Source organism: Daphnia pulex, chromosome 2, assembly GCF_021134715.1.
Source record: "Daphnia pulex isolate KAP4 chromosome 2, ASM2113471v1".
Classification (NCBI taxonomy): domain Eukaryota; kingdom Metazoa; phylum Arthropoda; class Branchiopoda; order Diplostraca; family Daphniidae; genus Daphnia; species Daphnia pulex.
In genome coordinates this window covers 12,462,277-12,489,230 of record NC_060018.1, presented here as the reverse complement: position 1 = coordinate 12,489,230, position 26,954 = coordinate 12,462,277, and the positions used below count along the sequence as shown (strand labels likewise).

The window sequence follows — 26,954 nt, the reverse complement described above, 5'->3', positions numbered from 1 at the left end:
TGCACATATATATCGATATCTCTTTTTCCAAAGAATATCAAAAGGAGAGATTGTGTGGAACGAATTTTTCTATCGTTCCCGCCTTATGTATATATTCCAGCCCGTGATTACACACGTGAGTCACGAGTCTATATCCATTACATCATCGCGCCCTTTTTGTTCTCGATTGAATATGCAAATGTGTGTCCATCGGGGACCATATTGCGCCCAGGCTTCTTCTATACGGATCCTGATTGGATTTCCAAACGAGAAAGAAATTCACATCAATGTCCATCTTTTTTCATATCAGAAGCTACACACACACACATCTCTACCGTTTTCTCATAACAAAATGGCCGGCCGACGATAAGACATCAAAAGTCGTGAATCATCTGCCGTGAAGGAAGAACTGCCAGCCTCCTGGTTATAAAAAGAAAAATTCTGGAAACTTACTTATATAACAACCCGTATTGTTGGATGGTTGGACAGGGTGTTTCCCCGGTCAGAATTCGTTTTGATATTTTTTGGTTGGGGAGGGGGATATTGCGTTTGTCTTCGTGAGAAAGTTTCCAAGTGTTTGTGTGTGCGCGTACCTTCCACCCCAACCGAAAAAAGTTTTTACGAGCTACGAACAAGGTGTATACAACGTCTTATTATTACGTTACTACTACATATACCTTTACGTGTGTCACACAGGTTTAACGACTTGTCTGAACGAGGGTTACATTCAAAAGAGCTGAGAAAAATGTTTCGTGATCGGCTCGTTTCTTCAAAGCTTTTCCCCCCTTCCGAAGAAAACGACTTGTCAATCACACTCAAATACACGTTGAAAAACTCTATTAATGAGCTTGTAGCTTCAGGCTAGCTAGACACACACACTTTATGCAAATTAACGGGGGACGACGACACACACCGAATAGCCAAAACGAGAGAAATTTGCATTTCACATCTGTTGAGCATCTTTTTTTTTCCACAGTGAGGTGCCATTCAACAAAAAGCTCAAAGAAGAAAATCGTGAGTCGATGTGAAAAACTTGCCTACAGACGTCTACAGACATTCTTTTATTTATTTTTACAAAAAGTATTTCAGAGATAAGAATCTTCTCTCAAGTGCTCATTGGTAAAAAGAAACAAAATTTTTCGTCAGTCATCTCCCACATGCCAAAGACCGAAAAATGTGTTCAAATGCGATACGAAAAATTCCGAGTAACACCACCACAGCAACCACCACGTGCTCAACCCCGCCATTTTGTCTGTGCCGAAATTACAACAAAAGAAAAAAAAAAAAGAAAAAAAGAAAAAAAGTTGCTGTGTGTAGTCAGTCACCATGTGGATATATACTATACAAAAGATAAAAAGAGTCAGCCACTAGCCAGGCTCCGGTTCAGTGCCGTTTCAGACTGGACGCAGTGCGGAACGTCCTCGCTCGAGCTCTCTGAAAAATCCCCTACAACCAAAAACAATCAAAACTGTGTAGTTCTATTCTAGTTTTCGAGTGTGTGTGTCTGAAATTCCTCGTGTGCATCCAGTGTGTGTGTGTGTTTTTCGGCCATTGTGTTTCTTTCAGCTATTAAAACGGTATCAAGAGGGAGCTAGGGGCCATATTGTTCATCGTGAAAATTTAGTTGTCGAGTCACCAAATAAATTTGTGACGACGAGAGGGGAAAAAAAAGGGGGACAAACAACAACAGAGAGAAATGGGCAGTCGTGAAATGTGTCGTATTATTATTCAGAATCTTCTTGGCACCTTTTTATGTGTCGAGTGAAAAAGTCAAAACTTGTCGCGCACAGTCATCACACGAAAAATAAGAATAGACACACGTTCGGTTTTATTTGAATAAAAATTCACCAGAGCTGCCAATTCCATTCAAGGGGATTTAGGCACTGACCACATTTTTCTCCATTCAGCTAGGTATTTGCACGAGGAAACTTGTTTGAGACGCCATTTTTATCACCCTACACACATACATAGTCGAGCTAGAGAGAAAATGGAATTTTATTGGTTATGGGTGCCGTTGGTGTTGCTGCATGTGATTGTCACGCCAGTCTGCCGGGCATTGGTGCCGGAGATATCACTCAAATCCAACAATCACGTACACCCTGCGGCGAAATCGTCTGTCACCATTGGCAATGACGTCATCTCGGAGACCAGAACACTCGGCGGCGTCGGCAAATGGCCAACGTTGAACATTACCCGAGTCAGAACCAGCAGCAGCAGCACAACAACAACTAAATTGGCCATTGACGAGAGTCGGCGCAACTTTGGCGACCCCGATCCTTCGTCCGCCGGCTTATCGTACACGATCCACCATCTGGACACTAATTCCAACCCTTCTGCTGGAGGACCCGGCAGCCAGAGAAGGAAGAAGAAGAAGACTCGTAACAAGTGGAATCATCACTCACCCAGTTCGAAATTTGGAATCGCAGCTGCTAAAACAACGCCGGCCGGCCAACCTTTTTGGACGCGGAATGACATTTTTGAATCTCCGACCACTAAACCACCGCCAACTTATTCCGACCAGTAAAACATTTTTCATTAGAAAATTTGTTTCTTTTAAATTCCATTTTTCTTCTGTTGTCCAGGATGACACCGTCGACTTGCCAATCTTTGACGTCGACTTGCCCGCCTTATCGGCTGCTGGAACGGCGCAGAGAATACGACGTCCGCTGGTATCCGTCGCGGAAATGGGCGTCTGCCATCGTCATGACGGAAGACGATCGCCTCCTGGCCGTCTGGGAAGGATTGGCAAAGTTGCAGGAATATTTCAACGGCTACAACGAGCCGCAAATCGCCATGAACTTGACGTTCCCGCTCCTGACTCAAGTCAAACGCGGCAAACATCCCGGCATTCTCAACCAGGAGCTGAGGGACATCACCTTGTCCGTCCCCATCCCATCTCGACACCAAATCAATCCGCCGTCACCCAACAGCGCAGACGTAAGCCAAAAACGCACAAAATCCCCAACGTCTTAATTACAAAAACGTTCACTGTTGTTGTTTCCCTGGCCACGCCCTCCTCCTTGTATACGTTAACACACACACACGTCTCATCATAATATCTAGGGACATGATCTTTTCTTGTTTAACAATCGAAAATGACTGGCTGGAATTGTTTGGAACAGGTCCTGCTGGATACGGTCGAGTCGAGCACCGTTTTCGTCCAGAGCTTCCGAGCCCGTCTGTGGGACTTGACGGACCGCGCCCTGCGCCACCGGGCCGACCGCTTCATGACAGCGCTAAGGAGTCACGGAGAGGCTTTTCACGACCGTTACTACTATCTCGCGGCGTTCACCAAGTCAGTTTTTGTTTGGTTTTTGGTTTTCCTTTTTGTGTTTTGTGTTTGGTCCAGGGGGGGATTGATGGATGGATCAATTATCTTCTCACTCGTTCAAATAATAAATCTAGGCCCGATAACACGGACAACAACGTCTACGAGATGTGGATTCACGCAACCCGATTAAGGGATCCAGGTCGAGTCCAGCCGGTTATCAAGTCCAGGGATCCGCCGCTCAGCAAAGTGACTCTCCGCACCCGGAAACGGCTCTGTCGTGGTAGTACAACAACATTTTTGTTTTATTTTTGGTTATTTGTTTTGATTGGCCGCACGCGGGACCACCCACGCGATAGGATCATTAGCATAATGACCAGCGCAACAAAATAAGTTCCGCGTGCAATCCCCCCCCCCCCCCCCCAGTGGTGCCGTCAATGTACGGCCATTTCTTTTTCTGTTTCCTACCCAAGTTCCAGTTAATTTAATGGCAGGAGAAAGAAGAAGAAAAGATAAAGAAAAACAAAAGAGGGGAGGATGATGAGGAGGATCGATGACGCCATTTTTCAAACCTAACAACCTTTCCCATAAGGGGGGAGGGGGGACTCTAGTGACCAATAAATCATCTGTTTCTCAATGGCCACTTTTTTGTTTGGAAAAAGAAACTGAATTTTTGTATCAAAGATTTTTTTAGTTTATCATTTTCCCTTTTTATTATTATTTTTAAGGAGTGGAATGCCCGTCGTTTGACGTCCTTCGTGTCTACAAATTCGGTAGGGAGGAACTTTCACGAGTAATGAAATCTAATTGTGCGCATGTCTAAGGAATGAAATTGTTTCTTATTCGTTTTGGGGTGTGTGTGTGTATGTAGGAATTCAAAAGCGACGCTATTTCGACACGGTCCTGATCCAGGCGGGGACCAACGAGTGCGAATTCAACAGCCTGTCCGTCTGGCGAGGATTTATGCCACTTCATCTGTACAAACATTTTCTACTATTTTTTCTATTTTTTTGGGTTTTTAATGTTTGTTCAACGTCTTCATATTTTTCTTATTTTCTCTTTTTTTTTTTAAATCATAAATAAAGGTACAAACATGGTAATCAAGTCGAGTCACGCCGCCCGGCGGTTTCCCGCCGCCGTCTGACGCCGCCAAAAAAGAAAAAAAAAAAAAAACTTGTTGCGCGTGCGCAACGCAACTCCCTAAAAGAAAATCCCAAATAATTTTAAACTATCGACAAAGAAAAATAGCAAGAAATCTTTTTTTTTTCTATTTGTGATTTGCATAAATATTCTTCCGAGAAAAAAAGAAAATTCCGGTCGACAATTCAGAAAAATCGATTGGGAATATTTTCCGATTCGATTTATTGGATTCTCGAGATGAAAGAATTTCGAGTGTGTGTCCCCTTTTTCTTATCTTTGTATTTGTTTGAACATTTTCCGATACTATCAGAGCCTCTCCCCCCTTTAACTCACAAAATCAACAATCAAAACTTTAGTAGAAAAAGGGATTTCTTGCTTTTATTTTTCGACTGACCAATCGGACAATCTCAATATTGACACTCTGGTCCGTCTTTGACAAGTTTGGAATGTTTTCTGCTGGACGTGTTTGACAGGCTTAATCTTTAACTCGTTGTCAATTCTATTCTCATTTCCTGATTGACGTTGTTTTTAAAAAAAGGCATCAACTCGCACTGGGAGGTGCTGGAAGCGACCAGACCTATCGGCATCGTCCATGTCGTCGACCGACTAACGGCCAATCAATCGTTAACGAGCGGCATCGATCAGCGTCTCGGCCAGCTGCGCTACAACAACACCAGGACATCTGCAGCAGCGGACTCGTCCGTCTCTTTTGATTGCAAGCACAATCTGACCGTTTCATTGTACCTGCCTCGACGGTTGCATTCCAACCCACCATCAGCCGGCCTGGGAGCCGTAAGTTGACCATTAAAAAATAAAACAAAATTATTTTTCCTTCTCTAAATGTCTTTTTTATTTTTTAAATATTTATTTGGTTAACAGCCACCTGTCAAGATCAATCGCGTGAACGACTTGATCGTCTACGTACAAACGGTCGGTGGGTCCATTCTCGATCCTGTCCGTTCGACCATCGAGGTTAGTGTCCACTACATTTATTATCTTTCTAGAAACTTAAAAAAAGGGGGGGATTGTATATCCTCTCGCCGTGATGGTGGTGGGTGATTAAGTTCCTGGGGTTCCTTGATTGAGGTCACGATTTGTCGTTGTCACGTCTACAAACACACAAAACATTATTTTCTTCTTCTTCTTCTTCTTTCCCCCCCCTAACGAAACAAACAAAACAGGTGAAGAAGTTTGGCTCACGTCTCAAACAGTTGGGACTGTGCTACAAACCGGGCGAGTACTACCTGGTCGTTTACGATTTCATGGTCCGTTTTCACGGACGCCAAAACGAAATTTGGTTCCTGGCTGACCGTTGCCCATTGAGAGCCGAGCTGCCGACTTGAAATGATCAAATTCGTCATCTTCGTTACGAGCTGCGCGCGCCTGTATAACTACATCATAATTCTCTCTCTCGTCTACCCCCCCAAAAAAAAGGAAAAAATATTTTAAAAATAATTCTTTTTTTTTTATTGCATGTTGTCAAGCCCATTTCTATACTTTTTTTCCTCTTTTTTAAATGTTTATTATTTTATCATACACACAGAGAATCGTATTTTGGGTCGCTGAAAAAAAAACGAACGCGCGAGGATTTAATTCTAATTTGTGAATATTAACGAATTTTTATTTAGAATTAGGTAAACAAATTAAGGATCGTGAATTTTTCTTCTTCTTCGCAATAACAATGTTTGATTAATTATTTAATTACATAAATTTTTTTTAAATGATTGTCTTTGGTTAAAAAAAAACGTTTTTCGCATAATGTAAATAACTTGGGGGGGGGGGGGAGAGCAGGAGGAAGAATAGCGTTTGGTAGTAACTTTTTGTTGGATTTTTTTCTCTTTTTGTTCTTGCAACTCAGAAATTGTGCGGAATAAAAAATAATACGTGTGGGATAGTAAAAAGGGACTAAGAAATCATTTTGCGTGTGGTAAAAACTTAACAAGCGACATCTTTTGGCTGCCATTTTTGTTGTTGTCCCATTTCTTTAAAAACTTGAAAAATGTTTTACGAGAAAATTAAAAAATACTGATTATAACCACAACCGTAATCACACCTCGATCGAAACTTGTTAAGGCGGTTAAATTCAAAAAACAGAAAAATTACGTTTTGGAAATTAAAAATTGGAACCTAAATGTGAGTTGCGCTTGAAGGCAGGTACGGGTAGTTTGCTGTTAGGATTAGGATTGTGATGAAGATTGTTGTTATTATTGTTGTTGTTGTTGTTGCTGCTGCCGACCGAGGAGGAGGAGGGAGTGGCGCTGCTGCTGGATTGGGCGGATTTCGGGAGCGTTGCGAAATTTTTACGCGGCGGAGGTGGCGGAGGCGATGAAGTGGCCGTGGTGAAATGCAAGGATCGTCGCCAAGCGTTGCGGCGAGGCATGGGAGAAGATTCCGGCGGAGTGGCTTCGCTGCTCTTGCTGGTGGAAGTGACCAGTTTACTAAAAGCGGCCGCTGTCTGAGGCTTGCGTAGTTGAGTGGTCAACAAATTCAGAGATTTGATCATTTGAACGGCGGATTCTTCCAATTTATCGGCGGCCGGCTGTTTCCTCCTAAACTGCTGGATCGAGTGGAAGTCGCTGGTCGTTGACAGTTTCCTGGCCGTTACCGGAGTGATGGGCATGGCGTTTTTCATGTCCGACAATTTCACAGATCCCGTCGTCGTCGTCGTCGTCGTGGAAGATGAAGAGGCGGAAACGCTCGTCGCTTTGGCCAGTGATGGACGGGACACACCCCATTTGGTGGGGGTGGGCTCGGAGCTCCTGGCCGGCGGTAAAGTGGCGATGGGAGGAGCCACATGTTTATGAGACGAAAACGAGGCCGTTCCTCCAATGCTGGCCCTGTGACGATTGCGGATGAAGGGATTGTGATGTTTGCTGACCGACAGAAGGTCGTTGGAGCCCAGACAAGTGGACACTGGACGGGCGGCTCGAGGTTTGGGAGGCACGTTCAGATTTTCCTGCGATCGCGATTTGGCGGGGCTCAAGGACTGGGCAGAGTTGCTAGCCGGACGGCGGACGTCTCGTCTCATGGGTGGGGCCACCGTGACTCCGTAGGCGATGCTGGGCTGCGGCTGCACCTGCTGGACACCTCTGGCGATTCCGAAATGCGGCAAACAAGTCGCGGCTCCCGTCGACGATTTCAACGGCGGTCTCAGCCGACTCGCCTGCTGGATGGAAGGGATCCGCGACGATTCCGGCCCGGTGGCAACTTGACTTTTAACCGCTGCCGAATTCTTGATGGATGACGCAAAATGGTTGGCGCCGCTCATCGTCGTTCCAGGTGTTGTCAGCCGGACTCCTGCGTCGCGGTAAAATTCATCCGTGCTCGGGTCCAGGGCGACTGGCTTCCTGCGATTCCAACCAAACAAGGAAATAAGAAAAAAAAAAAAAGAGAATGGCATTATTGGTTTGGTTAGATGTGTAAAAAGGCCTGGAGAGAAAATGGAGAGTCATATGATGCCAGTTAAGATAAGCATAGCGGGTTGCCCATCACTTCTTCTCGGCCGTGTCATAACCCTTTTTCCCTTCCATCCCATGGCCTTTTACCACCTACTGAGCTAAGAAAAGGATCCCCGGGTCTACTCCCAGTTGGATATAATATTTCTTTTATTATTATTATTTTTCTGGTTGTTGTCAAGGTTTTCTTTTTTTTCTTCTTCTTTACGGAGAACTGGCTTGGCCCAGCAGCACCTTACTGGGAGCGAATGGCCAGGTGGGGGATATATACGACGAGACGAGATGGCTCCTGTCTTTTATTTATCTGATTCTTTCCGTCGTGAAAAAAGCTTGGCACCGGGAGAGCGGAAAACAGCATTTGATCACGTGTAATAATCACAGTCGTATACGAACGAATTAAGCAACAAAGAGAGAGAGAAAATGGAAGGAAGAAGAAGAAAAATAAATTTAGTTCTGGATTAATTTCTTTCCAACAAGAGAAAAAACGGACAAAAATGGGAACGAATTTAGAGAAAAAGAGGAAAGACTAGTTCAATTTTGTGAGGCAACGTGCGCTTCGTTGTGTGTTTTTGTGGAATGATTTTTTTTAAATATCGGGTTATTCCCAATCCATTTGAGAATCCCTAGAGAAAGGAGAAATTTGTTATCAAAGACGATGACGCAGGGAAAAAAAGAAGCCAAACAAAAGAAATCCCGAAAAAAATAAAACAGCCGGTGAGTAATGACAAGCGAGCGGGAATGAATCGATCAAGTGAATTGGTAAACTTACTCGTCAGGTTGGGCGGCCGAAGCTGCTGATGGTGGCGATAAAATCGGGGAGGAGTCGGGCTCGTCTTTGGAAAAGAAATTGGAACGTTTCGAATCGCCGGATGACTCAATCGCCGGTGTCTTGGGCGAGACGGGAGTTTCCGACACGGCCAGATCGCGACTCACGCTCTCCTCTTCCATCTCTTTGCGCTTGTCGGCCTCTTCTTCCTCTTGCAATCGCTTAGCCACTTCGGCTGTCTGATTTTGGGCTTCTTGCTCTTCGATCCAGCGGAAGAAGCTCGACAACTCGTTCTTGACGTCGCGATCCTTTTCCGACTCGACTAGCCAACGGACAGCCGAGTCCAGCTCGACAATAAGTCGCTTTTCAGATTCAACGTCCAGTCCACGCAGGGAAATGTGCAGTTTAGGCAACAAGGTGGCGAATCGTAGCCGGACGTTGGCCACTTTATCGCCTGGATGGATGAAAAAAAAGGGAAACTTCAGCTTAAGTTCAGATGGATGAGATCAAATATAATTGTTACAACCTGCTAGACGGATGAGGGGTAAAAAGAATTGCTGGCGGATGAACTTTCTCGACAGGAGATCAAAGAGGACGGGGCAGACACGTAAGAAGAGCATCCGCATGTGGCACGATTTGGCCGAGGCGAGTCGCGAAATGATTTCGCTGCACAAAGTGGATCTCTCCTGACGTCGGCGTTCACTCCGCACGCACAGCATCAACGTTTGGGCGGCCGAAACTCGACAGGGAAGCGGACGCTGGACATTTTTAAGTTAAAGAAAAACGGTAAATTTAGAATTTTGTTACGATGGATTTTCTAAAATTGTTTGGGACTGACCACTGTCTCGATCCGGTGCCAGAGGTGTGGGACAAGTAAATCGTGAACCGGATGACACGGAAGGCACAATGGGAAGGCTGCCAGCTGGGAAAGAATGTCGGCTTGTATCCGCCAAGAGGATGAATTCATCACTTGCTCCTCGCAGCGGAGGGCCGCTTCACACGTTTCCAGCACAATGGCTTCATTAACGAACGGGCTCTGATGGGATGACAGGGGAAGACGGGCGAGATTTTCAATGACAGCGCCGATTTGAGGCACCAAGGCGAAAGTGACATCCGGACACGGATCGATAAGCAGCTGGTTGAGTAGCGAAAGGATGACGCTGCTGAAAGGGTGGAGCTGACGACACAAATCCAGGACGTTGGCAGCAACTGCCCGTCTCACCACAAAGTAAGGATCGGCTGCTAAGGCACGTACGGTCGATATACGTTGAGAAAACGCTTCCGCACCAATAAAAGGCACCATGGCTACGCTATTGACGGCACAGGCGTGACGCACTTCGGCGTAAATCTCCAATTTCTGGCCCGTGTCCGTATGCGCAACAACATCCGGCATCTACACAGAAACCAAATAGCTTTAGGGATCAAGTTGAACACACAACACGAAACGGAAAGATCGAATTACGTTTGTTTTATCTTTGATTGTTTGATGAGCTGATCCAAGAGATGCTAAGCTGTAAAAGTATTCGACGAACCAATCTTTTTCTCCATCTCTCAAATGCGCTGGAAATAAGATTAATAACAAAAGGATGTAATTACAACGAATCGGAAGCTTGACAGATGCTTGTAATTTACTTTGAATTGTTCTAGAGATTCTAGCCCAGTGCTGGGCTAATAAGGGTAAGGTTTTATCTTCTACTTTGGAAGCATGTTCACATATTCTCTGCAGCCATGGGACCATCAATGTTCTGACTGATTCTAAATAAGAGAGGAAAAAAAAGAATTACTGTAATTGTTTTTGTGCTGCAGTAAACAAAAAATTCACAAAGACTAACCTTCATCCAGATACTGCAGTATTGCTGATGCTGTCTCCACTACAACTAGTCTCACTGCTTCCACTTCATCATCTCCCAACTCAAACAAAACAGATAGAACTACCCTGACTGGAATTTTGGCATCAGAATGCTCTCCATTTTTTGTTAAGCCCTTGACGATTGATACCAGTTGTGCACACATGGAGGCCCTAATGGTCCACTCAGCATCTTGACTTAGATTTTGAGTTACTGGGATTAACTCATCCTGGATCCTGTGAAATGAAACAACATTATTTGAGATGTTGAAATTTTCGAATAAAATAACATCAACAACTTACACTTGTTGTTCTAATTTCATTCCCAGCTTTCCCACCAGCTGGCAGCTACCCAATCTGGAGAACGTAGGTTGTGAATCACTTGCCTTATTGACTGCTATTTCCAGCACCTCTTTACCCAAAACCTCAATGGGTAGCAAGTCAATTACATCTAATAGTGTGTCCAGCCATGCATTCGCCACCACTGTAAAAGAAAACAAGTTAAACACATCAGTCCAGTTACTTTCCCAATGGGTGTGTAAGCAGTGTTCAACTCACCAGGATCTGTACTGTCGATGGACGAAAGAATGGACTGGAGGAAGCTTTGAGTAAAAGGCGTAAAGTGAGTCATTTTGTAAACATTCTATTTCTTCGTGAACACTCCCAAATCACAAAACATCTGCATGACGTGTTTTCGCTTTCGCAAGTCGAGCAAAAACCTTTTTTTTTTATTGCAACAACGACAATTCCTGTAGCCTTGAACGAATTCAAAGTTCGATTGCTAGAGGGCTCTGATGGTACTTGCCGCTAAAAGCTCGTTTCGGTGGGACACGAAAAATTCGGGAACTTGTGTTGGCTTTAGAAATTGGAAATTGTTGGCTTTTTTAAACATGTTCACACAAAATAAAAGGGATGACGGACCAGGATTTGTAGGAATTCGTTTCTGTCCTAGTTGGTATGACAAATATTTTGTTTACATTTACATGAAACTTGTGTCTAACTTTCGTTATCAATCTTGGCAGTAACAACATGTTGTATCCCAAGGAAGACAAGGAAAATCGAGCTCTACTTTACGCAGTAAGTGATTTAAAAGAAGATAAATTTGAGTTACTAACGTATAGTTTTAAATAGTGTCGGAATTGTGATTTTAAAACTTTGGCTGATAATCACTGTGTCTATGTCAACAAGATCATGCACGAAATTGAGTAAGCTATACCTTTTGAAAGCAAAGCAAGAGTTTGTTGATTAACACTTTTTGGTTCAACACAGTGAACTGACTCAGATAGTGGCTGATGTCATATCAGACCCTACACTGCCGAGAACTGAGGATCACCCATGTCCCAAATGCACTCACCGAGAGGCAGTATTTTTCCAATCTCAGTCACGACGAGCAGAAGAGGAAATGAGACTTTACTATGTCTGCACCAATTCAAATTGCACACACAGATGGACTGAGTAACATTCCTACCCATCTCTTAAAATTCTCATCAAAAATGTAAACTTTTTTATTGCAATTAAAACGTGGATGAAGAAACATCAAACGGCTCAATCTTCTGTTTACAATTCTCCAAGGGAGTTTATCATGTTTGACTTCAGAGTTGGATAGGACCATCCATACTCAAGTAGAAAAAGCTAGACATGATAAAGAAACACTAGACTGCTTGATTTGTTTGTTTACAATTTCCCTAGAGTTTATCATATTTGATTCCAGGAAATGGGTAATTGGGTATGGCCATCCACTCTCAAGTTCAACTATATTGAATTCAGAAACGCAAGTATTTATCCTTCTTATAACTGAAGCCAAAATCAAACAATATTTTAAGGGAAAATTGAAAATGAGTTAACTAATTAAATGAATTTTTTTTTTATTTTTTTTTATTTTCGGAAATTTTTCGTGTATGAAAGTATCGCTCACCAAAGAAAATTAAATCATGAAAAATGAAATTAAAATATTCTCAGATACTGATCAAACGCGCGAAGAAACTCTGGGTCGTTGGCCTCTATAGGTTCGTGCAGAAAATGACCTCGTGTATCGTGGGTGGCAGGACGTTCAGGTATGTAAACTCTCCTCTCTTCAGTTGATTGAATGCTATGATAGAAGTAATTGAAGGGTTTCTTGCAAGACGGACATTCGCGTTTGATGTGGCACCAATCGACCAGACATTGGAAACAAAATACGTGACCGCAGTCAGGTAGGGACTTGTTGATGTGCGGGCCCAAACAGATTGCGCATTGGCCGTCGTCGTAGATCATTGTGGTTAATTCGAAACCGGAGATATTGTTCGGATTATCGTTTGCCATATTAAGGAAAGTTTTTTCAATGTATGATGATTAATGGGATTATAGTTGGGTGATATATATAGCTTAGAGTCGCAGTAAGACCATTCGCAAGTAACATTTCCGCTCTTTCATTTTACTTTTAAGTTAGAAAGAAAACAGCTACAAAATTAAATTTGATTGATTCAACTCCGTAATGTTATTACTCACAATGTTCAAAATATTTTTCTTGGATAGTAACGACCGCGCTTTTTCAAAATAAGACGAAATTCCATCTTTTGGTCTGCGCCGACATGGAAATGGCTAATGGCGCTCATTTACTTTTTAAAACTAGTCCCATTAATCACTGAAATTAATTTAGAACGAAAAAAAAAAGGCCGTTCGTTGCATGTTTTAGCTTATTACTTTTCAGGTCACGGATATTACGTTGTCCCAGTCGGTAACTCATTTAAAAGTTGATTTCGGTTTATTAAATAACAGGATGTCTAAGCTACACATCTTTCGAAATTTCATGTAAAGTTTGATTCATGTGTACAGTAAAGCTCGGTGTGGGGCTAGGTTTGAGATATGACCTTCCCGGAAGCCGTTGACAGAACGGAAAGGTCTTATCGTTTGGCGTGTATGCTCAGTTGTGACAAAGACGGAGTTAGTCTTTTCTTGAGAAACCGAAAAAAGGAAACCAATATTTTTCAAAACAACAGCACTGGTCGGCCAACTGTCGCTCACGGCCAGTAAGACAACCTGATACCCGCCTTAGCCTTAATCTGTTTTTGTATGTTTTTTAAAAAAGATCGCGGGACGTCAATAGAGATCTACGGGAAGCGGCCTGGGGTCATGGGGAATGTAGACGTTAACATTTCGGCAGGCGGTACTTCTATATTTATTTTTCGTTTTCTATTGGAAATCTGACTGGTGTCTATTGCCGCCGACAATGAAAGCGGTGCGCTAAAGTAGTACAAACCGCAAAGAAAAAAAAAGCGGCATAAAAGTGGCCGTTTTCATATAGACGCCGCACATGAATGTGCTCACTTTCTGCTCGAAAAAGGGTCTAGCCGTGTGTATAGTTCCTGCTGCTCGTAAGAGTCGCAACTCTCCCAAACAGGTTGAGTTACCAGCACGCATGGGTCAACAGTCTTCGAAGGTGGCTGTTCCCGTGTAGTCACGAATCTTCTCCTCGCGCCTCAACTGAATTTTTTGGGTCAAATGCTACAAGATGCGACAGACTTTCTTGCTCTGGGCTCTGTGTTTTTCGTCTCGTCTTCTCTGCGCTGTTGCTCAGGTACGTTTTGATCCCGAAATTTTGAAAGTTTCAAGTGCTAACTCAACGTTCTTCTTTTTATTTAGGAATCTAAATCAAGTAAGTACCCACATCATTCAAATTTATAAATCTATGCGCGCCTAGTTTTATGGCCTAGTTAATGTAAATTTAATGGAGCGAAAGGTCAGCCAAGTCAATTGGAAGGTCACAGCACATTTCAAACCTCTTGACAGTTCAAATGGGAGAAATATACTCCCTAGTATTTCAACAAAAAAAGAACTAAAAATCCGTGATTTCGCAAGAGTGGAAATCCATACTTGGAAAACTGACTGCCATTGAAGTCGTTTACCAACTGACCCAGTGCCTTTTTTTATTCTTCAAATCGTACCAGATAATTATCTTGTTAGTGCAAACCTGTTTGGCTTGTTTCTTTTTTTGATATCAAGCGACAGAAATATTAAATTTTTTATTTTTTTGGAAAGCTTAGAGGTGAAAAACTGAAAAAGTGGGTTCCATGCAAAGTGTAGCGTATAACTGGGACACACCCGGCGCACACCGTTATGTTTTTTGTTTTACGTGATTAGTCTCATTCATTTTCTTCTACACCTTGTAGCCATCTCTTTGGAAGCCAGTGGATACGTGCACAATGGATCGACGGTTCACTACGATGCAGCAGCAGCTCAATTGGAGTTGCAGCTCAAAATGCTAATCCACCCGTTGTCTAGCAAAGGGAAATCGCATCAGCGGGGAAACGACTACAGAGTCGAGTTGGCCTTGGTCGACGGTTCCAAGAAGATGATGAATGATCAAGAGTATTTGGCCTGCAATTTGGCCTTCTCACGATTCGCTGGCTATTGCAAGGAACGCCATATATTCACTCCGATCTATCAAAATTATAGTCACAACCACACGGTATAAAAACAAGTTAAAAACGTTGATTTCATTGTTATTTACTTAAATATGATTGTTCATTTAGAATGACGTAACTGTCCAGTTTGACCACGTCTACAGCGGATGTTACAAGCTTAAAATCAATCATTGTTCTCATGGAAGATTCACCTGCGACTCGAACAAATCTGGGGTGTTCGAGCAGTACCTAGGCTACTTGGAGACAAGTATCCAAGACGTGAACGTCAGGCGAATGAATATGAGCATCAGTCTACATCCAAGTCTAGGGTAAATATTTTTAGAAATTAATTATTCATGTGCTGACCGCTAATTGGCAATTGCTATATTTACATAGGGGTGTTGAAGTGGAGTTTGTCGTCAACTACTTGGAAAACCCGCATCAGATACTCAAATTCAACGAATTTGAGGTGAAAATTAAGAATCAATTCAACCATGCTGTGCGTAAAAGAATAGTGAATAGCAATGTTGTCAACTTCCTGAACTGTACGGAAACGGACGCCAATTGTAGCCTCTCGTCTTCAGATAATTCAGACAATAAGTGCTTTTGTTTGCCGATTGGAAACTACACAGTGGAGGTAAGTTCATTCGCATTTGAATGCTGATTACATCACATTTATAATCAACATTCGATTTCAAATATTTTGAAAGATTGACGTCCTTGACAACCGGTGTAACCACCCGATACAAACGTGCGCCAGCTATCGAAATCCATGCAAACGACACACAAGGACACCTGTATTTATCGATCTATCCAAAAGTGGTAATAAAAAATCAAAACAAAAAAACAATCATCCGGTTTTCCCACGATAAAACGATTCGTTTCTATAGATGACCCCGTTTCTATGACCGTCACGTCTAACGTCACTTGGATTTGGACGAATTTATTACTAGGGCTGTTGGGCCTCGTCTTTATAGCCGCACTCGTCTACTTTAAAAGTAGCTGTATTTTTTACCGGAAACTTTACGGTTCATCAGAGATCACAGCTGAGCAGCATACCCCTATACCTTTACATCATAGCCCTATCGTTAACACCAGAGTATTACTCGTTTACGACACCAACGACGACTCGATTCAGAAAAAGGCCTCAATCCTTCGACAGCAATTGATCTGCAGCGGCGTTTCTATCGTAATCTATTTCCCATAAAATGTTGTATTCAATCGTGTAAATTTAATATCTAATTCTAGGTCTATGATGCTGGCGACCCAGAACAACAAGAAGATGTCATCATCAGGGGAGAAATCCACTGGTTTAACGGCTACATCAACGATCCCAAAGTCCGGATCATTGTGATTCAATCGACAGGTTTGAATCGTTGTCACGAGGAATTGAATCGAGACCGACATAACGGTCCACTGCAACAGGATTTAGACAAATTGTCAAGTCTAATGTTTGTTCTCAGTGAACTGATTGTTCTAGCCGCTTCGATTCGCGAAAATGGTCTATACGGTCGTATCTTCGTCATATCGTAAGTTATTTGACTCTAGAAATGTTATGTAATATACAAATCAAGAAGATTGTCTTTGTATTTTCAGATACGATGACCTCAAGTGCAATTCACCTCGTAATCTATTGACGCCTTACAGATGCTACGAATTGCCGGAGCATTACCCAATGATGATGGGCCAATTGTTCGTTAATCGCAATATTAAAATGGGATAAATTGGGATGACTTTGCTCACATTTACCGTAACGATGTATTACGTAACGATGCATCCGTAACGATTAATAAGGACCTGAAACAAAATGACTGTCTCATATTAATCTATCAAACTGCTCTTTCCAGTAACATTTTTTAATGCTTGCTGAATTTGAATGAATGCTTTTGTGTCTGAATGCTGTTCATTTTTTTTAAATTTTGTGCTTGTTCAAAATTGCCAAATCTCTCATACTCAATTTGTTAATTAAAATATTATATTATTACATCCGTATACGATCAAGAAAGCTGATTGCTGCAATAAACTCATTGTAAAAATTGAAAAAAACAACATTTTCTGGATTGGAGGGGCGGGTTCGATGAATTGGACCACGTTTCACCTTATTGCCAAGGCCAATTAAATTCCAAATTCCGAGTACTGCTTTCCCTTTTCATTTTTTTGCTCGTTTCAAAATTTTGTTTTTACCTAACCTATCCTCTATTTCCATTTTGCAGAGTTTCTTGGCCCTACCTTTCACTGAGTCACACGGGTTTCTCCAGCCAGCACTTGATAACTGTCTCGCCTGGACTCGTGTGATCAAACTCATTTGGCCAGGAGAAACTTTCGCATTCTACAGCTCGTTAACTTTTCTTTTGTGAATTTCTAACTGGATGCAAAGAGTCTGTTAAAAAAACTGCTTACAGCACTATCTCCATTTCACGTCTACTAATGATTACGTTGACGAGCTAATCAATATGTTAATTTCATCGGACTGCTTGAGGACTGGATTTGCTTTCGTTTTCTGTAAGTGGTAATCGATTTTTTTATTTCGTTTCTATTCGAAATCCGATTATTTTACTGATCATGTGTACAGATACTGTTAAATCTGTTGCGGTACCATTCCATATCAAACAAATGTGAAAGAGAAACAATGTTTATAGCAAATGATGGAATGTCGATTTTGATCTCTGCGCATCGTCGCGCGCTCTGGGAAAATGTCTAGCACGACAATACAATATCTGCCTATTGCTTGTTGTTGCGTTATCCGAAACCAAATGAAGTCGAACCACTGGTATTACGAGTTTCATAGAATTTTGATACTATCTTGACAGTATACCTAGATGGAGAATTCACGGTTATTTTTTTTTTTAACAAATTTTCCTTTGTTTGGACGACTGCATTTTTGAATAATAGTTACCTTTTAGCTCTACAGGAATGTGGTTGTCATTTGTTTCTTTTAAACTTTCGCTGGCCTTTTGAATTCGTATGACAGTTCTCGGACAGTTCTATTCTTTTGAATTCGACCGAAAATTGCAACACGCAAGCGGCCAAGTAAACTTTTGATTTGCATTTTCACATTCTTTCCAATATAAAATAATGACTGTATCGAGTCCCGTTAGATAACATGCCCTCGCTATTTGTTGTCAAGAACGATTTCAACACATCAGAAATTTGGCCGAACGCCAAAAACATTTCCAGACAAGTGGAATAATACGGGTTTTTTATTGTTACTCGAATAATTTTTGAAAATAGTCGCAAGGGTATGGGCATTTATTTTTGGGTGATTGTAAATAATATTATTTTCTTAAATTATTAGTAATGTGATACTTTATATTTTAGGTTTCTCCTTATGGGGTTTGACGAGTTTTGAATCGCCGAAATTGTTCGATTGAGAAAGCAAGTAACGAAATTAAAGCTCCGATGCCGAGTATGAAGAAAGCGCTAGCCAAATCTTTAAGGTTCAAACGTCGTAATATTTTAGATTTGTTTTTGGCAGATTCACAGGGAGATGAGTTCCCTAGAAAATATTCATTGCGCCAATGTTCGACAAGTCCAGTTTGGTACAGTTCTAGAATTCTAAAAAGCAGAAAAGTAGTAAGTAAGTCGTGTATTTTTTAATTGTTTCAATTCTATGGAAACCTGTACCCTTGATTTAATGAATTCCTGCGCAGGCTTTTCTTCTTAAGAATGAGACCTGAAAATCCATAGCCTCTGATTGGCTTCCCAATGTGGACCCGACACTTTCCAGTTTCTTGAAAATCCTTGCCGATGCGGAATTTCAAATAATTCACCAACTAAATATGATTAAGAAATTCATTATTCCTCCCAAACTAATAATCAATTTTGATATACATCAGTGTAGGCACAACACCCCGATGCAGCTTTTTGAAAACCAGTTTCTTGATCGGGAATGAAATATTCCGGATGGCGACGAAATATGTCGCCCATTTTCTTCAACGGCCCGCTAGTGGCGCTCTGCTCCCAAATGAAAAATATGAGCGAATGAATAACTGCGAAATCTTTGCCATTGACAAGGACCGTTACCAAAATAATCTCTCGTCCTAAACCGTCAGTTACAACAAGGTAAGGTAAAATTCCTTGTTCCATAACTTCGATACTATCTCCGGGTGGAACGCTCATCTTTCGAGCTGTAATGTGGGCCGTGAGTGTTCCGCTGTAGACGTTGACCATAACCAAGGCAAAGAGGCACCAAACACCAGCCGCCAAACGGAAAGACAATTTTGATTGTCCGTAGGATTGCCAAAACACGGGCCCTTTTTTTTAAATAATTGCTCAAAATTGTTGAAAAAGGACAACAGTCCCGACAGTGAATAATATAGGGGTATAGTGTTACCTTGGTTTATTAAAATTGCTGTAGTGTACAAGACATAGTCACCAATATTAAGCGACTTCGCATTTCTATCCGAGCTATCAAGGTTTAAGGTTGAAGATGCTGAGAAATAGATGGCCACCGTCAGCAAGGACATGAGCATCACTAACCATACCTTTTTTGGGAATTAGCGGTGAACAAAAATTAGGAAACAAATATTTAGATAAGTTAGAAAATGCTTACGGTTGGTTGAAAGGGTTTGATGGTTGATAAAAGCGAGCTCTCCTCAGTCAAAGCGGGAGTAAGTAAAGCGCTGGTTTCGTCTTCGAAGACGCCCACGTAATCAAATAACCGGATGCGTCCAAGCATCATTACGACTGGTGGCCCCACTACATCAAATTCCTTTTTTAAGTCATATAAAATAAGAAAACTTCGACATTTTTGGTAAAGAGAAATTTTTGCAAATCGTCGGGTACCTCACGCTGTAGACGACCAGATGTCTCGCCCCATGCTTCTTTTGATTGTATAATCTTATATCTTGAAGTGAATTAAAAACATTTAATTTAAATAAGGTATCGTCATATCACTGGACTACAATTGTCCGAGAGTATACCGAGACCAAATAAAATAATTACGAGAAATTCAGACGTCTTGAGAGCCATTCGATTGCGTCAGCCCAACTCCCATGGAACGTTCGATTGTTAGTAAGCGTCGTATTTCTAGCCATAAAATGCGGAGGCCTCTGTAAGCATGAACATATGCAAATATCGAGCTACAGTAGGCCTACAGAACGGAATTTTGAACAAAACAATAAATCATACCTCAGTCATTCCGAAATTCAAAAAATCCTCCTGAAGTTGTACCAGAAACACATTTAAGAAAAGAATCAAAATCTGAATCAACATTTCTTTGTACAGAAATTTATTGCGTGTACTAATAATCTAAGCTTTTCAACTACTAATTTATCATCAACTGCGATCTGATTAGTCCAATTGTCTAAGCAGGATTAGACAAAAGCTACTTCACTTCACTAGAGCCTAAACCAAACTGCAATACCAGATTGAGCTACTCCCATAAGTTCATACAGCTGGGTTAATTGCTTTGTGTTATCCAGTGTTGTCCAGCATTTTTGTTTTCGTAAATAATAATGCATTGAATGATGCTAAATATCGAATGATGCTATAGCATCAGTAGTACGTAAAATTGATATATTCATAAATATTGAATGATGCTACTTCAATGTCAATTTTGAGTTCTAGTCAATAGGTTACAGTTCAAATCGAGATAATCGAATCGGTAGTCTATACTTTGCCAATAATTGACATTGGCCATTTGATTATTCTGTGTAGTTACTTGTATCCCCCCTCCAAACTTCTTATAATCATGATTTCATGTTTAATCCCAGTCAAATTTAAATTAATAACCAGAGTAGGCTACAGTGGGTACAACAGTACACTCTCTGCAAACTTTACTGGATCGGACGGAAACGGATAGTTATCATTGTTGTGTTAATAAATCTTTTCACGCTAACTGCTACCGAAATCTCGCCAATTATCGATAGTTTTTGTCGTCAAAGAATTTGATCGTTGGTTGTAATTTTTTAGCGCTATTTCACAACTTTTGCTTTGCCACAAATTCCTTCCGGTATATACACAAACACCGGAATATTTGTCTTGTATTATTGTGATTGGCTGACTGTCGAGATCGATATATTGACAAACGCACGTCGGCCAGAGAACATTTGTTTGTAGTTCTAAATTATTCTAATCAATCTGCAATAACCTCTAAATCACCTTGCAACTTGTTTTTGCTAGCCTCGTAGCTACTGCGTCATTTATTTAATTATTGGTTAGGTTCAATAATTGTTTTCTGGGCATGGCTGAATCTAGACCACACGTGTTAGCAGCTTTTCAACTAAAATGTACTTTTGCAATCGATTCAGCAATCCGCCATTTTTTTTTTTAAGTTTCGAAATAAAAATTTAAATTTACATATTCACATCCGACCTTGAATTTGTTTTATTGGGGCTTTACCGTTTGCCAAGGGGGCCCAAGGCCAATGAAATTCGAGCCTCCATTTTTGTTTCGTTAAAAATTTTGTTTTCCGAACCCTTTCCTCCATTTTCCACTTTTTCTGGCCCTTCCTTTCCATTCGTCTGTTTGTTTGCCCGAGTTTGCCAGGACCTGCAGTTCTTCACAGTAGTCTGTCTCGTGGACACGTGGTTATTATTTGGAGGTGAGAAGAATTTTGAACGACTTGTCACCTTTCCTGTGGGAATTTTGATTGTGCAACCTGATGTGTTTTTAGATCCTGTTGAAGGGGTTTTTACACCAGAAATTCTACATTTATTCTGCGGTGCCGCGTCTTCACAGTGAAAATGTTATTTATGGTGTGTGTGTCAACGTGCCAATCAAGATTCAGCGGACATGGCCCGGATCCTTTTTCTTTACTGTAAGTTTCAAATCAGTTGCATAATATCCGTTTCTCCGTATTCAAAACGCCATTTATACCGATAGCCTACATATTTTCTATATAATTTGCTGCGTCATGTGCTATCGCAACTGTGTGAAACAGAAAAGAAGTTAGAATGCCATCCCACTTTTTTTTGTTTTTTCAATTCGTTGTGTTCAAAGGGCGTGTTGTTGTTTTACAAATAAGGAGTTTTACAAGGAAAACAACGTTATGTGGCAACCAGATAAGCATTACGTAGTTTCCGGGAACGGGTATTTTTTTATTTTTTAGCACGTAGGCCAGCATCGTACGCTGGGAAAAGGTTCAAAGATGGCCATGTGCGTAGCATTCTTTTCATTGACGTACAATCCTTTACCGATTCAAGTCCAACCGCTGGTATTGCGATATCGTGATGGAGAATTCACGGAAATGTTTAATTTTGAAATCAATCGTTTTTTGGACGACATTAATTTTTAACTGTTTGATAGTTGACAGTTCCCCAACTCGGGTATGTGTTTTGTCATTATTTTTTTTAAACCTTTCGCTGACCTTTTGAATTCGTATGGCAGTCTATCCTTTTGAATTCGACCAAAAGTTACGACACGCAAGCGGCCATGTGGACTTTTGATTTCAATTTTGGCCTTGTCTCAAACACAAGTAAATCGCCCGTAATACTTCGCGTCATTTTGGAACTACTAGATCAAGATTTAAATAACACGTCTTCGCTATTTGCCGTCAGTTCAAAGGAACGATTTCAACACATCAGAATAATCGGCCGAAACAATTCCGACCAAGTAGTTTAATCACGAATTTTTATTATTACTCGAACCGTTTTAAAATGTTTTATTTTTTTTACAAGGCCAATGTGTCAGTCAACTTTGACCATGTCTACAGCGGGCACTACAAACTCAAAGTGGAAGAGTGTTGGAGTCGATTCAGTTGTTTTCAAACTATTCACGAATCTGATCTTGGTGTTGTTAGTACCGATCTTACAAACATTGATGTTGCTAGGATGAACATTAGCATTAGGACCACACCTACTGAAATTGGGTAATACGATTGCGAAAAATATTGACAATTTTCTTTGCTCATGTCAACTTATTTCAGAGGAATGGACGTTTCATTTGCCGTCCTATATTTTAACGTCTCAAACGCATTCCTGCCGTTTGAGGAATTTATGGTTTCGCTCATTTCTGTTGACGGCGTTCAATCGTTTAGTCGAAGAGTGATTGGCGAAACTAAAGCGGAATTTCGTTCGTGTAGGAACAACAACGACTCAAGCGTTTCCACCGATTGCTATCAACTTGTCAACGGACAATACATTACGAGGGTGCGTTAAATTTCCACAGTACAAAGTTTAATACGGAATTTCAAGTAACAAATTGTTTCAAACTATTTAGATTGATCCTATCGATTCGAGATGCAATTATCAGAAACAAGTTGTCGCTTCTATTAAACGACCTTGCAGGCGATACATTTTTACGAATATTACCGTCATTCCAAGTGGGTTTTTCAGATTTGCTTAACATTAACTTTTATTTGGCTATCTTATCCCTAATTTGTTGTGAATGTTAAGCAGATCGCCTTAGAAGAGAGGGGAAAAATGCGCTGGAAGACAACAGCAGTTTATTTCAACCGATTGTTAATAATTCAGAAGCCACCGTTACACATTATAACTGTTCGATCGTTTGTCAAGTTTTGAATTTTATTATTCGCATTTTTTGATTTTATGGATGTTTTTTTTAAATTTCCGTGGTCCTGTGGCCCAATGGATAAGGCGCTTGCCTACGGAGCAAGAGATTCCAGGTTCGATCCCTGGCAGGATCGTAATTTCAATAAAATAGGACAATTCATTTTGTTTTTCAACCACCGTAAAAATTATACGTCATTACAAAATTATTTTGAACTAAACAAAATAAATTCCTAAATTGTAGGGAAGCGTAGTCAAGTTCTAATATTGAGCATAGATGATGAATTCCGAGTTAATTATCACTCGATCCCTATTTTATTAATATTTACAAAAATACCGGGTATTTTTTTACAACTAAATTTTTAAGGTTTGACCTAACGTTTCCGTCGTTTGTTTTTTTACGAACTATCGCGTGTCATTGCATTGCATCATTTAGGGCGGTTTTCCAAATTTTCCTTGTGAATTGTTTTTTTACTTTAAGTCATTGACAGTTAAAAATGTCAAACAAGTCGTATCCTTGTGTTGTAGAGCATTGCGCAATTTGAAAATTCCCTTTTGATGTCATCCTAACGTGTTTTTACTCGTCTTCCGTGATCCGGCATTCTAATAACCTGTTTGTGACGTAAATGACAAAGCGGTGGCCTTGGGATCAGGAACACTAAACGGGGAATGCAATGCAAGATAGCGACAAATGATGATATAATTTACTTTTATTGGCTAGATATTCAAGTTTACATTAATCAATTAAGAGTGAGTTACAAAACGTAGCATACGTTTTTAAGGGAAATCAATTCGCACAGCAAATCAATTTCCGGCAAATATCAGGTACCGTTCCAAGCAGTATAATTTGATTGCCAAAACAAAGACAATTGTTTTAGGTTATGTAACAGCGAAGTGCGTGAAAGTTCAATTGGTTGGAATGGTTTGATAGTTTATGTAATGGTATTTTTCTCAATGAACGTAGCGTAACGGGGCGCTAGTTTCTTCGTCGGCAACGCCCTCAAAATCAAAGGTCGGCTGATATCAAATGATTTTTTTTTTGTGGGCCACGGAAATCGAATTCCCTTTTAATTTTTAAACAAAAATTAAGGGGCGTTGTTGATTAAACTTTAAATATTTGAATTTTTTAATGCCTTCAAATCTTTTTTTCTGGGGTTTGAAAAAGAATTAATTGTTATATAACGGATCTTGTTGAATTAAGTTCATGGTAGGATTTTCGTATTAAAAAAAGAGAGATTATTAGAACACTTTAATCAAATATTTTTTCATTAGTTACGCAATTGCTTCTTTTGGGACTTCAAACGTCTAAACTGTTCTGCCAAGAAAACAAGGAATGATATCAGAACTCCAATGCCAAGGATAAAAAAGGCGCTGGCCAGATCTTGAAGGTTCAATCGTCGTAGTTTTTTCGACTTATTTTTCTTTTGAGATTCGCAAGGTGACTCACCAAACGAATATCTCTTGCGCCAATGTCCAACAAGCCCAGTTTGGTACAGTTCCAGGATTCTTTGATAAATATTCGTAATTAATTCCCAAACATGAATTGTTCAATTACGAAAACTTACCCTTTATTCATTGAAGTTTTATGAATATCGCCCTTTCTAAGAATCAGACCACAAAGTCCATAATCTTTTATGGGTTGGCCAATGTGGACTCTGCACTTTCCAGTTTCCTGAAAATCCTTGGTCAAGCGGAATTTTAAATAGTTCACCACCTAGTTTTATAATGAGATACTAATTGAAGCCATTCGTAAACTATAATAATAAATTTCAATTTACATCATTATAGGCACAGCAACCCGACGCAACTTTTTGAAAAGCAGTCTCCTGATCAGGAACGAAATTTTCGGGATGGCGACGAAACATGTCGCCCATTTTCTTCAACTTCCCGGTTGTGGCGCTCTGCACCCAAATGAAAAGACTTGATGAGGGGAAACTGCAAGAACTAATGTAATGAAAATAATTGCAAGACCAAGATGAATTCGCGGGCGAATCCGTCATCAAATGCAAGGTAAGATAGAACTCCTTGTTCCATAACTATCATACTATGTCTGGGTGGAATACTCATCTTCCTAGCAGTGATGTGGGCCGTGAGTGTGCCACTGTAAACGTTGACCATAACCAAGGCAAACAGGCACCAAACACCAGCCGCCAAACGGAATGATATTCGTGATTGGTGGTTTGGTTGCCAAAACACGGACCCTTTTTAAAATGATAATTGCGCAATATCGTTGAAAATGGACATGCTCCCGAAAGTAAATTCTACCTTTTTTGTGGTTTACCTTGGTTTATCAATACGGCTGTAGTGTACAAAAAATAGTCACCAATACGGAACGATTTCGCATTTTTGTTGGAGCCACCAAGGTTTAAGGTTGAAGAAGCGGAGAAATAGATGGTCACCGACAGCAAAGAGATTAGCACCATTAACCATACCTATTTTTTGTAGTTTAAATATTACTTATTAGTTATTACAAATGAATTAATAAGCCGTTAGAAAGGGGTCCGCAACTCAATTCAACTCAATATTTTATAGTTTTTAAATTTTTTTCGTAACGGGTAGGCGTTTTTACAAGCGAAAGTAACAGAGGGTGGGAAAGATAGGAGAATTGAGGTGGAAGGAGCAGCTGGAGGCTTCGCGCTCCTTCGTTACAGCTTTTATTAACACTTTCCTTTTTTTTTCACTTTAGTTTACTTTTTTCTTATTATTTCTAAGCAAATTGGAGTTGCGAAACCCTTGTCCGAAGTGAGGTGTGTCAAATGTACGATTGATTGAAAAGGTTTGACAGTCGATGTAATGGGACTCTCTTCAGTTAACCCGGGAGTAAGTAGAGCGCTGGGTTCTTCGTCGGCTACTCCCACAAAATCAAAGAATCGATTGCGACCGGATGACAATAAAATTTGCGGACCCAGCAAATCGAAATCCTTTTTTTTTTAAACATAAAGTAAGATTTTTTTGTTATTAAAAATCGAAAAATCTTGAAAGAGTTTTGCGATGCCTACTCCACGAAGGAGACGACCGGACGCTCCGCTCCATGAGGCACTTCCGTTCACAATTTGAAGATTACCCGCAATGTTGTTGTTCATGGGAATTATTTTATACCTATTCGTACAGAAAAAAATTATATTAAATCAGAGGAATTCAATGGATTCATTATTAGATGACAGACTCAAACTTTTGACGTCTTGAGAGCCATTTGACCGCTTCTACCCAACTTCCTTGGTACGGTTCATTTTCGATTCCTGTCGAATTTTTCGCCATGAAATGCGGAGGCCTCTGTTATTATCAAAAATGAAATCTCAATTGCACTATCAGTTAAGTTTCGTTGAAACGATCAATTTGATTTAAGCGGGAGAGAGTTAAAGTGTTATAGGTGTAATTTGCTATACCTCAAGCATTCCGAATTTCAAGAGATGCTGATGAGAGTTCACCAGCAATCCATTTAATAGGAGAAATAGAATTTGAATTTTCATATTTCTTGTTCGGCCTCGATTTGAGTTGTGCATGAAACCAGGAGCAACTGGATTTAAAGATCTTCCTTGAAAGTTATATAGGCTAGCCTAGACTTATGATACGAATCTTTACAATGCACAGCAATTTTGAATGCAGTATTCTGCAAGGAATCAATAAGTCGGTTGCTGGTGTCCATCGTTTGTTTTTCGTTTTATGAA

At 40.7% G+C, this 26,954-nt stretch overlaps 7 protein-coding genes and 1 non-coding gene across 12 annotated transcripts; 5 read left to right on the top strand and 3 right to left on the bottom strand.

Moving 5' to 3' along the window:
• Positions 1 to 1,307: 1,307 nt before the first annotated feature.
• Positions 1,308 to 6,112, top strand: LOC124210414. The gene is made up of 9 exons (XM_046608466.1): positions 1,308 to 2,499; positions 2,562 to 2,916; positions 3,102 to 3,274; positions 3,385 to 3,530; positions 3,976 to 4,020; positions 4,119 to 4,234; positions 4,925 to 5,179; positions 5,267 to 5,359; positions 5,569 to 6,112. Exons 1-9 carry the CDS (start codon positions 1,967 to 1,969, stop codon positions 5,728 to 5,730), a joined length of 1,878 nt encoding a protein of 625 aa, XP_046464422.1. The 5' UTR covers positions 1,308 to 1,966; the 3' UTR covers positions 5,731 to 6,112.
• LOC124210413 (serine/threonine-protein phosphatase 4 regulatory subunit 4-like) lies at positions 5,976 to 11,154 on the bottom strand. The gene is made up of 9 exons (XM_046608465.1): positions 11,013 to 11,154; positions 10,758 to 10,938; positions 10,441 to 10,691; positions 10,241 to 10,363; positions 10,071 to 10,168; positions 9,447 to 10,001; positions 9,135 to 9,366; positions 8,612 to 9,062; positions 5,976 to 7,734 (listed from the first exon to the last, which is right to left on the bottom strand). The coding sequence occupies exons 1-9, from the start codon at positions 11,083 to 11,085 to the stop codon at positions 6,501 to 6,503; spliced, it is 3,198 nt and encodes a 1,065-aa protein (XP_046464421.1). The 5' UTR covers positions 11,086 to 11,154; the 3' UTR covers positions 5,976 to 6,500.
• A 94-nt stretch (positions 11,155 to 11,248) lies between these two features.
• On the top strand, positions 11,249 to 11,995 carry LOC124210420 (DNA-directed RNA polymerase II subunit RPB9-like). Its single transcript, XM_046608476.1, has 4 exons — positions 11,249 to 11,409; positions 11,477 to 11,531; positions 11,586 to 11,659; positions 11,724 to 11,995. The coding sequence occupies exons 1-4, from the start codon at positions 11,249 to 11,251 to the stop codon at positions 11,911 to 11,913; spliced, it is 480 nt and encodes a 159-aa protein (XP_046464432.1). The 3' UTR covers positions 11,914 to 11,995.
• A 397-nt stretch (positions 11,996 to 12,392) lies between these two features.
• LOC124210415 lies at positions 12,393 to 17,562 on the top strand. 4 transcript variants are annotated; one of them, XM_046608469.1, is made up of 11 exons: positions 12,393 to 12,508; positions 12,578 to 14,010; positions 14,076 to 14,088; positions 14,603 to 14,901; positions 14,966 to 15,165; positions 15,233 to 15,473; positions 15,547 to 15,658; positions 15,727 to 16,025; positions 16,085 to 16,365; positions 16,433 to 17,338; positions 17,409 to 17,562. In XM_046608469.1, the coding sequence occupies exons 2-10, from the start codon at positions 13,945 to 13,947 to the stop codon at positions 16,557 to 16,559; spliced, it is 1,638 nt and encodes a 545-aa protein (XP_046464425.1). In that variant the 5' UTR covers positions 12,393 to 12,508; positions 12,578 to 13,944; the 3' UTR covers positions 16,560 to 17,338; positions 17,409 to 17,562. The 4 variants fall into 4 exon arrangements, with proteins under 4 accessions (XP_046464425.1, XP_046464424.1, XP_046464423.1 ...); XM_046608468.1 differs by having other exon boundaries at positions 12,396 to 14,010; positions 16,433 to 16,969; positions 17,050 to 17,338; XM_046608470.1 differs by having other exon boundaries at positions 12,398 to 12,508; positions 13,834 to 14,010.
• Positions 17,563 to 18,162: 600 nt separating this feature from the next.
• Positions 18,163 to 19,975, bottom strand: LOC124208012 (glutamate receptor ionotropic, kainate glr-3-like). The gene is made up of 8 exons (XM_046605697.1): positions 19,967 to 19,975; positions 19,781 to 19,887; positions 19,622 to 19,682; positions 19,389 to 19,547; positions 19,170 to 19,320; positions 18,668 to 19,089; positions 18,461 to 18,609; positions 18,163 to 18,391 (listed from the first exon to the last, which is right to left on the bottom strand). Exons 1-8 carry the CDS (start codon positions 19,973 to 19,975, stop codon positions 18,163 to 18,165), a joined length of 1,287 nt encoding a protein of 428 aa, XP_046461653.1.
• A 1,961-nt stretch (positions 19,976 to 21,936) lies between these two features.
• Positions 21,937 to 23,511, top strand: LOC124210416. 2 transcript variants are annotated; one of them, XM_046608471.1, is made up of 6 exons: positions 21,937 to 22,104; positions 22,166 to 22,390; positions 22,456 to 22,646; positions 22,704 to 22,926; positions 22,997 to 23,099; positions 23,173 to 23,381. In XM_046608471.1, exons 1-6 carry the CDS (start codon positions 22,009 to 22,011, stop codon positions 23,319 to 23,321), a joined length of 987 nt encoding a protein of 328 aa, XP_046464427.1. In that variant the 5' UTR covers positions 21,937 to 22,008; the 3' UTR covers positions 23,322 to 23,381. The 2 variants fall into 2 exon arrangements, with proteins under 2 accessions (XP_046464427.1, XP_046464428.1); XM_046608472.1 differs by having other exon boundaries at positions 21,941 to 22,104; positions 23,176 to 23,511.
• Trnar-acg lies at positions 23,351 to 23,423 on the top strand. The gene has a single exon. It is a non-coding gene; the product is annotated as a tRNA-Arg (tRNA).
• Positions 23,512 to 24,554: 1,043 nt separating the features above from the next.
• On the bottom strand, positions 24,555 to 26,756 carry LOC124208004 (glutamate receptor ionotropic, kainate glr-3-like). The gene is made up of 9 exons (XM_046605686.1): positions 26,673 to 26,756; positions 26,459 to 26,559; positions 26,286 to 26,385; positions 26,049 to 26,207; positions 25,568 to 25,718; positions 25,258 to 25,487; positions 25,065 to 25,187; positions 24,852 to 25,000; positions 24,555 to 24,792 (listed from the first exon to the last, which is right to left on the bottom strand). Exons 1-9 carry the CDS (start codon positions 26,754 to 26,756, stop codon positions 24,555 to 24,557), a joined length of 1,335 nt encoding a protein of 444 aa, XP_046461642.1.
• Between the last annotated feature and the right edge of the window lie 198 nt (positions 26,757 to 26,954).

Bases quoted from the DNA above. Each gene is read 5' to 3' on its own strand.
- LOC124210414 (XM_046608466.1), top strand. From the start codon at position 1,967: ATGGAATTTTATTGGTTATGGGTGCCGTTGGTGTTGCTGCATGTGATT. The intron at 4,235-4,924 runs TTTCTACTATTT...TTTTTAAAAAAA, and splicing joins CACTTCATCTGTACAAACAT to GGCATCAACTCGCACTGGGA. The intron at 5,360-5,568 runs GTTAGTGTCCAC...CAAACAAAACAG, and splicing joins CTGTCCGTTCGACCATCGAG to GTGAAGAAGTTTGGCTCACG.
- LOC124210413 (XM_046608465.1), bottom strand. From the start codon at position 11,085: ATGACTCACTTTACGCCTTTTACTCAAAGCTTCCTCCAGTCCATTCTT. The intron at 10,364-10,440 runs GTTAGTCTTTGT...TCTCTTATTTAG, and splicing joins ACTGCAGTATCTGGATGAAG to AATCAGTCAGAACATTGATG. The intron at 10,002-10,070 runs GTAATTCGATCT...GTTTCTGTGTAG, and splicing joins CAATCAAAGATAAAACAAAC to ATGCCGGATGTTGTTGCGCA.
- LOC124210420 (XM_046608476.1), top strand. From the start codon at position 11,249: ATGGTACTTGCCGCTAAAAGCTCGTTTCGGTGGGACACGAAAAATTCG. The intron at 11,532-11,585 runs GTAAGTGATTTA...AGTTTTAAATAG, and splicing joins ATCGAGCTCTACTTTACGCA to TGTCGGAATTGTGATTTTAA. The intron at 11,660-11,723 runs GTAAGCTATACC...GGTTCAACACAG, and splicing joins AAGATCATGCACGAAATTGA to TGAACTGACTCAGATAGTGG.
- LOC124210415 (XM_046608469.1), top strand. From the start codon at position 13,945: ATGCGACAGACTTTCTTGCTCTGGGCTCTGTGTTTTTCGTCTCGTCTT. The intron at 14,902-14,965 runs GTATAAAAACAA...TTGTTCATTTAG, and splicing joins ATTATAGTCACAACCACACG to AATGACGTAACTGTCCAGTT. The intron at 16,026-16,084 runs GTAATCTATTTC...ATCTAATTCTAG, and splicing joins TCTGCAGCGGCGTTTCTATC to GTCTATGATGCTGGCGACCC.
- LOC124208012 (XM_046605697.1), bottom strand. The intron at 19,321-19,388 runs GTAAGCATTTTC...TTCCCAAAAAAG, and splicing joins TCAAACCCTTTCAACCAACC to GTATGGTTAGTGATGCTCAT. The intron at 19,090-19,169 runs GTAACACTATAC...TTTAAAAAAAAG, and splicing joins AGCAATTTTAATAAACCAAG to GGCCCGTGTTTTGGCAATCC.
- LOC124210416 (XM_046608471.1), top strand. From the start codon at position 22,009: ATGGAGAATTCACGGAAATGTTTAATTTTGAAATCAATCGTTTTTTGG. The intron at 22,647-22,703 runs GTAATACGATTG...AACTTATTTCAG, and splicing joins ACCACACCTACTGAAATTGG to AGGAATGGACGTTTCATTTG. The intron at 23,100-23,172 runs GTGGGTTTTTCA...GTGAATGTTAAG, and splicing joins GAATATTACCGTCATTCCAA to CAGATCGCCTTAGAAGAGAG.
- LOC124208004 (XM_046605686.1), bottom strand. From the start codon at position 26,756: ATGAAAATTCAAATTCTATTTCTCCTATTAAATGGATTGCTGGTGAAC. The intron at 26,560-26,672 runs GTATAGCAAATT...TGATAATAACAG, and splicing joins TGAAATTCGGAATGCTTGAG to AGGCCTCCGCATTTCATGGC. The intron at 25,488-25,567 runs GTAAACCACAAA...CATTTTAAAAAG, and splicing joins AGCCGTATTGATAAACCAAG to GGTCCGTGTTTTGGCAACCA.